Source organism: Telopea speciosissima, chromosome 10, assembly GCF_018873765.1.
Source record: "Telopea speciosissima isolate NSW1024214 ecotype Mountain lineage chromosome 10, Tspe_v1, whole genome shotgun sequence".
NCBI lineage: Eukaryota > Viridiplantae > Streptophyta > Magnoliopsida > Proteales > Proteaceae > Telopea > Telopea speciosissima.
This window is the reverse complement of record NC_057925.1, coordinates 37,074,737-37,085,833: the sequence shown is the minus strand read 5'-3', so window position 1 is coordinate 37,085,833 and position 11,097 is coordinate 37,074,737. Positions and strand designations below refer to the sequence as shown.

General features: G+C 40.2%; 1 protein-coding gene across 1 annotated transcript; it reads right to left on the bottom strand.

The window, feature by feature from the left end:
- Nucleotides 1–4,335: 4,335 nt before the first annotated feature.
- On the bottom strand, nucleotides 4,336–5,612 carry LOC122643526 (pentatricopeptide repeat-containing protein At4g20740-like). Its single transcript, XM_043837143.1, has 4 exons — nucleotides 5,467–5,612; nucleotides 4,977–5,166; nucleotides 4,633–4,927; nucleotides 4,336–4,577 (listed from the first exon to the last, which is right to left on the bottom strand). The coding sequence occupies exons 1-4, from the start codon at nucleotides 5,610–5,612 to the stop codon at nucleotides 4,336–4,338; spliced, it is 873 nt and encodes a 290-aa protein (XP_043693078.1).
- Nucleotides 5,613–11,097: the final 5,485 nt, after the last annotated feature.

Here is an 11,097-nt window from a genome sequence, read left to right as displayed (position 1 = left end):
ATTTGAAAATTGTCTCACTTTTGAGCCAATCTTTTTCAATTAGATTAATATTCTTTACTTTTGCTTTGCTTTGCCTCCTGAATATCATAATCGAACGAGAACCGAATGGCATAACCGAATTTAAATTGGATATAAGCACCAATGATTTTTTTTTTTTTTTTTTTTGCCCTTTTTTTTTCCCAGTTGTCACATGCGTCAATGAGTCGACAAGGGGAACTATCCAAATGCCCTTACCCAAATGTATAAAAAAATTAGATATTAAAAAATTGAACGTGTCTTTATTTGAGGTAAAAACTCACATACAAGAAAGCAAATGAGAGCAGTTTGATTGAATAAGAGCAATCATCAAAACTAACATTAGAAATTCTCTTTGTGATTTGGAACCATTTAATTAGGGTTGTCTATCAATCTACTCAGGACAAACAGTTTGACCCGATTTTTACAAAACTAAACAGCAATGGTCGGTAGACAGAGCTCACTTCAAAATTCTAAATTGCCGCTCAAAAGTCAATTTGTTGGATTTGGAATTTTTTGTTCTAATCCGTCGCAAGTAAGGGTGTTAATGAGTAACCAATAACCAAGTATCGAATCCGGATCTGGACCGAATAACCGGAACCGATCTAGACCGAATTTAATATGGTTAAGTCTTGGATCTGAAAATGTCTTTAAAATTCGATTCAGATCGGATCCGGATCTACCCACCTAACCGGTGAATCTAATCGAATACCTGCCTTAAAAATTAACATAAAACCCTAATAGTTTATTAGGTTTAAAAGACTCTAATTGACGGTTAAGTGATCTCTGCATGAATTGATAGTTGTAATAAAATTTGAAAATTGTCTCACTTTTGAACCAATCTTTTTCAATTAGATTAATATTCTTTACTTTTTCTTTGCTTTGTCTCCTTAATATCATAATTGAATGAGAACCGAATGGCAGAACCGAATTTAAATTGGATATAAGCACCAATGATTTTTATTTTTTTTGCCCTTTTTTTTCCCAATTGTCACATGCGTCAATGAGTCGACAAGGGGAACTATCCACATGCCCTGACCCATTGAAGCTCAACACTTGAAGACTCTGAAGCCCCTCCGTTCTTAGGTACTCACCACAATCCTTGATCGATATTCGTCTATTACGCATCTCGATTTCATGCGGGGGACGGTTGCAGGTTAGGGTTGCGGTTATACTATATTCTCCTATAGGATATACACAAGGTTTTAAAACTCGGAATCAGCCTGAATCGGTTCAAAAATCAAGAATCTAAGCTATTTCATGGTAAAAATCGAATCGACTTAGAATTTGGGAATTAGCCCATGATTCGGTATGATTCGAGATGGATTATGAAGAAAATGAGTAAGAACCAACCGATCCCAATCCGAATCAACCGACTCTTAAAACCATGCGCATACACTAGTCCCATGGATTGATTTGGAACCATCTAATTCGGGTTGTCAATCAATCTACTTAGGACAAACAGTTTGATCTAGTTTTTACAAAACTAAACACCAATGAATGCGGTGGGGGGTTCCAGGTTAGGATATTAGATAAGAGAAAGGGATTTCAGGGAGGTTTGAGGAAAGAATGGGGGGGGGGTGGTTTAATGGACGGCAGTAGGATCACCATGGATGCTTGCTTCGTCTTCTTCGATGTCTGGAAATCGCTTCTTCTTCTCCAGCGTCTACAAATTGCCATAGTAAGAGCAGCAGAGTGGAGTGGTTGTTCAACGATGAAAGAGAAGGTTCCCTTTACTATGGCCAAAGGGTAAAATGGTCATTTCACTACACTTAAAGGGTAGTTTGGGCATTTAGGATTTTTCTAACCCATGACATCATCACTAAACTGGGATTTTTTTCCTCTAAGGTTTTGACACCATACGATTCGTGAGGTTCCTTGTAGGGATGCTTAACACGTGTCAAATAAGCATCCAACGGCGGACTTTTGAAATAAAGTTTACAATGCTGCTTCCCAATGAAAACGTGACTCTCTCTCTCTCCTCTCTCCACTATTTCCTCAAAACCACTCTTGTCTCTCTCCTTTCTCCACTCTTTCCTCAAAACCAGCCTTATCTCTCTCCTCTCTCCACGTTTGAAAGTTCCCAATGAAACAGCAAACTCTCTCACGTCTCCTCTCTCGATTCTTTCCTCTTTCCCGCTCTCGCCTCTCTCCTCTCTCTATACTACTTCCAAAAATCAACGAAGAGCCTTGGAGAAACTTCAGTGAAGCCGAGCTTGGTCACCTCTGCAAACTCCGGCGAATGCGAAGAAGGCGAAGGCGAGTCAAGGTGAAAGCGAAGCCGATCTTCACTCTTTCAGTTCTCCACTCAGACAAAGGCGTTGCAACTTCGTGAGCCAGGCGTCTGCAACCGTTCACTCTTGGCCCTCCATAAACCTCCCGAGAAAGGATCAACCCCCGACGTCACCGCTGCGCTCTTTGGTCAGTTCTCTCTCTCTCTCTCTGTCTCTCTATCTGTTTGCTTTGTTTGCTCTCTCTATCTCTTCATTCAAAATCCCAAGTGGAAGAGGAGTAGTAAAGCCTAAGGTTCTGAGCGACCATCGGTTGTTTCAGTACCTGAGACAAGAATGGTTTAGGATTTCATTTGTGTCATTTCTATTCCTTTCTATAAGAAAACGCGTGGTTTGATTTCTACATTATCGGGAGGAGAAGAGGAGGAGAGCCTCAGTGTTCCTGATATAAGTCTCTTTAGGCCTGAAACAGAGGAACTCTTCTCTTCCGAGGGGAAGATCGATGACATATGCATCCTTAATTTCTTGTTCTACAGTGAGGCCTGTTTTGGCAAGTTTTCAGGTACATATTCTGCTTGTAGGGGTTTGTTGTAGATGTTTAGCATGGTTTGCTTTGTTTTCTTTTCATCTATTACTTATGTTAATCCTTGTTATTGTTCTATGCATATTATTGTTGGAGCTACTAACATAACTCTTGCATTCATGCATATTTAATTTTTCTTGTCAATGGTTTGTTGCCCAGGTTCTAAATCTCTTTCTTTTTTTCTTTTCTCCTATTTTCATCAGCTCTTTTTCCCCCAATCTTTGACGGATTAAATAATTATATAGCTTTTTTACTTGGTATTGAATAGCTGTTTTTTCAATGTATGCTATCCATTTGTTGTCATTTATATTTTTTTGTTACCTTCTTTTGCCCAATCTTTTTCCCCCCTGTCAAAGAGAGGTTGCATGTTCAGTACCAACCTGACTGTATGTGCATCATCTGTTGAAGATATAGTAAGGATGGATTTTGACATAAGAATCTTCATCCATTAAGGTCTCAAGTTGTATGGTCTGTTCTTTTTCTTTCCAGCATGTTTCTCTTCTATTTCACTATGCTCTGCTTCTTCTGATCAGAGGCGTTCCTTTATTAATATTTCTGTATTCATGTTTATCTTTTTCTTTTGTTTTGGGCCTCCTTTTGTCCTTGCTTCTGTAGGAGTTCTTATACCAATTCCATATGCATCTTCTTTCTACTGGTTGGTCACACTTTTTGTTTTGTTTTGGGAATGAAGTACAAAGACCAGAGGCAATTTCGGCTAAAGTTCTTGGTAAGAACTACGATTACTATGGTGTTGGGATATGGATCTTGGCCTCCTTTATTAATCACTCCTGCAATCCGAGTGCAAGACGCTTGCACATTGGGGATTTTGTTGCATCCAATTATCCATTCAGTATTTGCTTCCTTTCCATGAATTCCCTTAAATGGTCACAAGTCCTATTGATTATTGTGTATCAGTTGTTCAGAATTCTAACATCTCTGACTTTGTTATGTTTTTTTGACAGATAAATGTCTACTGGAAGTGTTAATTCCAACAAATCTGTTGTACTTAAGTACCGATCCTTGAGGTGTAATTGTAATCGGAAAGTAGCGATTAGGCTCTTAGAAACATCGGATAATCCAGATAGACTATTTTACTCATGCCCAGATTATAATGGTTGCAACTATTTTGTGTGGTGTGATCCCATTAATGCACCAATAACCCATGATGTACAAGAGTTGGAAGAGTAGGTACGAGAATTACGAGAGGAGATACGGGGTTCGCGAGAGGTTAACCAAGGGTTACATCAAGAGGTGCACGGTTTGAAGATCAAATTGGATGAAATAGATGGGTCAATGAAGTTTTTTTGTAGTTGTGTTATGGTGTTATTTGTTAGTGTATTTGTAGTAGTGTTGATTGGCAAAAATCTGTGAATGTTTGATGTGATGAACCTTATATTGTTTATGAAGGAATTCTTGTAGCATTAAAAGTAACACTTGTTCCTATACACCGATTGAGACGAACTAGAAATCTTCTACATTGTTTATGGTGGAATCATGAGTCAGGAATCAATCTTTCACATTAATAAGTAAACACAGAGCAAGTTCAAATTTAAAGTTCAATTCTTTAGGCAATGTATGATATGGCATCATTTCATTCAGTACTTCAATCACCTTATCAGCATCACCTGACCTACAAACATGGAGAATGGTAAGAGTGTATTTGAACTCCATGGGCCCACTCATAACATTTGCTAAGCAGTCATGAACTAAAACAATTGCTGCATCGATCTCTCCAATTTTGTGGAGCCCTTTGACAAGAGATAAGTAGGCAATTACAGTGGGAACACAAGACATTTCCTTTACATGCCTCCTTGAGATCTCCTATTTCTATGAAGCATGGAATTATGTTGCTATATGTAGATGAGTCAGGTCCAACATCTGAATTTTTCATCTCATTAAAGAGTGATAGTGCTTCTTTGATGTCCCGTATACTGTGAAGAGCCCCAATAAGGATATTGTAAATTGTAACACTGGAATATCCTTTTTCCTTCAAGTAAGTAAACACTTGTAAAGCTGTCAGTTCTGTGTTCCCCTTTTCAATCAAGAATGAAAAGAACTTGGAGAGATCATGTATAACTGGATATCCCAATTTCTTCATCTGCTCAAGCAATTTACAAAAGTCATTCATTTTGGTTTGCAAAAGCTACCAAGATGGGATTTATAGTAACAAAGTCATGACTAAGACCCTCCTGAACTGTGATTTGAAGAAGCTTATAAGCCTTGTCTACCTGGTCCACATTACATAAACCTTTTATCAAAGAATTGTATATTGACAGATCAGCTCGATAGCCAGATTCCATTCGATCTTTCAGCAAGTCACAAGCCAAACCAACCCTCCTATTTGCCACAAATGCTTCAACTAATGTTTAAACTTGAATTAAAATGATAGTTAATAGAGTTCATATCCAATAACTGTCATTGTCATCCATTACATGAATAAAATATAATTAAAAAGAATCCTATAATATAAGAAGGCAATGGTCCCAATATTTTGTAGCAAAAGAGTTTGGGCCTTGGTGGATTCGAACCACCATACCCTTGGAACATGCTCATGTTCCAAGTGCTCTACCAATTTGAGCTAAATACCCATCAAGTAGAGATTGGAATTTACAAGTAACTTGAGACCTTGCCACAAACCTTGCATCAAAGAGAATACCCAATACTATGATCTTCGTGCCTTTAGACCTTGGGCCACACAAAGGTAGCAACCAGCTGCAGTAAGCGAACTCTACAAGGTTGTCAAAACTAGACCATGAACCAATAGAACAAATCCATAACGCCATTAGGAATGTAAATGGATACCTGCATGATGAAACTGAATCAACCTTGCATGGGAAGGTACGGATGTACTCTAACAGCAGCTGTGAAGTTCTCCCCCGAATAGGCCTGTGCCTTTGAGAGATGAACTAATGGAAGCAGAATAAAATGTCAACACTGGAACCATGCCATAGCATTAACCAAAAAAATACTACTAATAGGCAAGATTTTCAGCAAAAATGCTTTAGTGTATAAAACAACTAAAGCAAATAGTAGGTTATACCTTCATCGGCCCCCAACCTGGACTTTTTGCATTGCAAAACCACTAATCCATAGCCCACATTAATCGTATTTTGCTCAAGAAACTGACAAGCACCAAAGAAGTACATTAAGCATCTCTTCAAAAGTCAAATAACCAACAACGAACGAAAATGATTGAGCAAAGGATAGAACAAGCATAACAATCCCTATGAATACGGATTGCTATGACGATCCATGGGTCTAGTACTTCGAAAGCTCTAGTGGTTACTATCTTAGCTACCATCCTCATCCCAAGTTCAGAGAGGGTAGGGATGCTCACCATGTTTCCACAAAAATATGCCACATAAGCATAAAACATTTAGTTGAATACCTGAGGTAAAGCATACCTTCAACTGACATTGAAGCCACCAGATGGAACTTAAACTACATTTCCACCAAAGAAGCAAGGGAGTACTAATGCATAACGTCAATGTGTTGAGTGAAGCACACAAAACAGGGGTAAATCACCAAGGCGCAGCAGCAGCAGCAGATCTCAAAAAGGCCGTATCGCGGAGGAACAACAGCAGTCGGAACTCATTGAAGGTCAGAGTAGACTAGGTGAAGTTTCGATTCAGATGAACATGGGTTTGCAGGATGTGGATAGAAAATCACAAATCGAGCGAAGTGGAGAGGAAATGGCACAAAGATCCTAGTACAGTCCCAAATGTCCCAGAACCAAGTTCCCTTAGTTCTTTAATATCTTGTTGGTTCTTTATAATCTGTCCATGGCCATTCAAGAGAGATGAGCATACACCTATATAACAACAGCAAAGAAATATTTTCAGCATCCAACAATCATACAAAGCACTAGATATGGCAGCCTTGAGAATACCAAATCAGATTATCATTCATCCCCTCAAAGAGTGACACATTTTTGTTTTTGGTTTATCCTATTCAATAGATTAAAGAGTTCATTGAGATAAGCTGTGAGATGGATATTTATCAAAAAATGCTGCCACGAAAATATAAATTCAAAAATCATATCTCAACTTACCTTGATGAACTGAAAATTCAAAAAATAGATCTCTTTAAAATGAACTAACTACAACCAATGGCTTACATGTCCTCTTTTGCTCTTATGAATACAAGTTAGGGATTTCCAAAGAAGCTACTTCTTGAGGATGACTACCACTAGAAGATACTAAGAATGTTCCTCTTTTTTTTTTTTGGTACATATCAAGTGTAAACAATAGAAATATTGGTATTAAAATTCAGCTATTAGAAGCACTGGAGTGACGAGCAGATTTAGTATTCAATACGAAATGAGAACCTATCTGTAACTTTTCTTATTGAAAGGGACTATAGAAAGATGCAATTATGGTTTTATGTGACCTTGGATTGTCAAGGTTCAGGGAACCTTTGCAAATCACTCCAGAAGGTCCATTTTGTAGATGGTTATACTCATTGAAGATACATTTAGATTTATGGCTTCAGAGACGTCTGAGCAGAATACAAGAGATTATATTTCTAACCTCTGTGCTTGACATCATTATAAGAATGCCATTTTGATTTTGTCTGACTAGTTTACCTTCTTTAAGAAGTAGACTTCATGGCACCTATGATACTGCCGAAGAAGGAAGGGAGGATGACGAATCCATGGCACCTATGATACTATAAGTGTTACATCCGCGTCCGGATTTACTATTAATTATAATTTCTCTCTCTCCTGTGATGTATAGATTCTGCTGCCGTGTATGTTGGCAAGTTGTTTTCGCTTGTGGTCAAACCTAGCCACAAGATCATTGACCAATCCACGGGCCTGCTTGTGGAGGAGAGGTTCCTTAACCGGTAGTGGGGAAGATTTATCGATGATGACTTCGTCGATCATCCTCCTAACACGAGTCCACAAAGCGAGGAGTATATGAAGGCATTCCCTGTGTCCCCACAGCTGGACACCTCCTTTGGCGATGAGCTTAGTATCGTGATTGGGAAACTATTCGGGATCACGAAGGACATGTAGTGACTGTTGAGGGGTAAGATACCGACCTTGTGAATGTTACTGTACCCTCCCCTAGTTGACCTTGAAGTGTGGGCCAAAGCCCAATCAATTTCCTTATGTTTCTGCCTTTACAGCAACAACGCACGCACGAGCGGACTCACCAAGACTGAATCCACCCGTTAGTCCGCCCGTGCTGTTTGAGGACTTTGTGTGTTTTCCTTATGTGGGACCCACACCCCGTGCCTCGGGAACTCTTTTTTAGTCTATTAGACGAGGTTGGTCTCATCCTTGATCCCCTTGACTTATGGGCTTACCATTTGGGTGGACCCATTAGCTTGGTAGGCCTCTTAATTGAGTTTTAACTCATAGTGCCCATGTCAAACAGACCCTAAGTTGGATTGGATATAAGGCTAAGGCTTAGTCCTTAAGCGTCATTACTTCATTCACCTACCCAAAACGTTGGAGCATTGGGAGCATTGAAGGTTTGGAGAAGAAGGATTGGAGAGGCTATGGAGGTGGAAAGCATTGAATAACCCATCCTTGAGGTAGGCATCTTCACCTTCCTCCCTCTCTTTTCCATTTTAGGTTTGGGGGACCCCTTGGAATCGAATCCAAGCTTAGGGATTCTCTTAGAAACCCTTTAAAACCTTTTAAATGCTCCTTGAAAACCCATAATCCCTCTCCTTAATGCTTCTATGGATTTGACAACCCAAATGCTGTTCAAGCATTTGAAACCTAGCTTAGGTTGGGAAAAACCTTGGAGATGGATCCAAATCCCTTGAATCTCCTTACCTTCTTTGAGGACCATGTGTATTGGACCTCCAACGAAGGTTTGAGCTCACCTCCCCAACCCTAGGACCTTATTGGGTCCATGAATGAAGGGCTGGAGGTGATAATCTTAGCAGCTTTCAAAGGAATGGCAGCGGACGAACGATCGGACTCACTGTCGTGTGTCCGCCCATTAGTCCGTTCAGCCTAAACTGGCTGTTAATCTGGGTGGAGCCACGAGCAGACCTACCTAGGTGAATCCGCCCGTAGCTCAGGTTGCTCTCGGGTGTGTCTCAGGTTTTGGACGGATGCACGAGCGGATCCATGTTTCGCATCCGCCCGTGAGTCCGTTCCATATATTTTCTGGGTATGGCCTGGACGGATCCACGACCGGACTCACCTGGCTGACTCCGTTCCTTCATCCGCCCCTGCTGTCTTGACCCAAACTTCATTTAAACTAAAGAGACCTTTTGTGGGACCCACTTATACACTTCTAACACTACTTCCACGTGTTCTCAAACTTTGGAATCTGTACGGGAGTGCGTGCACTAGAGCAAACCTCATCGAACGACAAGCAAATGAGCTGTGAGTGGGTTTTGGGTGATGTTTGGGCTTGACATATACATATATATATATAGATACAATCATATAGATTACATAATGGTTTATGTGCTTGCATTCATTCTTACCATGTTGCATTTTGAATTTAAAACCATATTGGATATGAATGGATGGAATATGGATATGATGTTTTATATTGTTATATTGGGCTACGGTGCCGGGTATGCCGGTGCCGAAACCCCGCAGTTCTTATTATTACTTTCATTGCTTGCCATCTTGGTCTGTATGCACCATGCCGTGCTGGTACTCTGGTGCTAGATGGAATAGGACGTTATTGCATCCGGAATACCTCTCGGGACGATAGAACTGCATGTAGTATATTTGTGATTAGGATTTATATTCCCTTATGCTACGACCCTTGCCAACGGGGGTTTACGTGTTGGATAGTCGGAGCACCTGATGTCTGTGGAGGTGGGAGAGGCTAGGTCAGGGGTAGTAATGACTATTTGGGGTCTGCCACTGGGTGGTCCATGGCTTCTACCGGCGTAGGTCCCTTGTGATAATTAAGGTTTCTCTAGGGCGATAGGATAAGTGACCATCAGTGTTTCCCGAGTTATCACAGTAGCATATACCATGACTTAGACTGTTTGTTAGGCGGAAAATATATGTTTAACATTTCATGCATCATGGACTATATGTGATTGTGTGTATGTGCACTCCCCTTTCCCCTCACTAGTTCAGTGGAGCTAACCCCCTTTGTACACAACTTTTAGATTTTGATGGTGGTGATGAATATTTGGCCGGCCTAGATGTATAGTCGGCAAAGTATGATGGAATTGGTATAGAGGAGCCTGGGTACGTGTCAGAGAACACGGTGATGGTTGCCCCTGTGGTGATTGTGCTTATGGGCACTGATGTTACTTGGGGACTTTCCCCACCTTTTGATTTTTTTGGGGCATTGTGCCCGTTATAAACACTTTTTGTAATAACTTACTATTATTTTGAGTAGTTATGTCATGGTCAGCTGGTGTCAACATTAACTATTATATTATCACCTAGACAGCTGGACATACTGTAACTGCTTATGTAATTAATGCTTCCGCTCTTTATAACTCTGACAATGGTTGGAAATATTTATTTTTTTTGTTCAAATGTAAGTATTTGGGTGGGCCCTTGGGTGGTGACTATACGCTGGGACACTGTGTCGTTGATCCTGGTTGGTATTGAGGTGATGCGTGTCATCCTAATCACCCTCTTGATTGTGCTTATGGCATAAGCTTGGGATAGGGGCGTGACAATAACCCTAATTGATGAACATGAAACCCTAACTACATAAATCTTACCAAAAAAAAAATTTTAAACCTAAAGCGGACTAAACAAAGAGAGAGAGAGAGAGAGAGAGAGAGATGGGAAGGAATACATGCAACTCGTTCTTTTCCCCTCGCAATACTCTGCAACTCCTTCTTTCCACGAAACTGAAGAACCCCATGGACTTACCTACAGATTCTAGGGTTTGAAATGATGGCTAAAATCGCAGGGATGAAAGTGAGTTTCACTATTCAGAACAAAATCACTGCCTTGCCTAAGAAAAATAGGAGAGGTTGGGGATTCTAGGGTTCGAAACAATGGCTAAAATTGCAAGGATGAGAGTGAGTTTCACTCTTCAGAACAAAATCATTGCCTTGCCTGAGAAAAATAGGAGAGGTTGGGATTCGAAATAAGCATTCGACAAGAGAGAGAGGGAGAGAGAGGAAGTGTATTTGGGATCGTATTTCTTTCTTTTTTTCCGGTAATAGGTATCGTATTTCACTCAAAACAAATTGACGTATAATCGTATGTCGTATGATGTTTTGGAATTCAATTAACGAACAAGATCTATCGATACCAATTCCATGGATCAGATTACTCCTGACCATGGATTCCCTTATCTGTACTGCCGACTA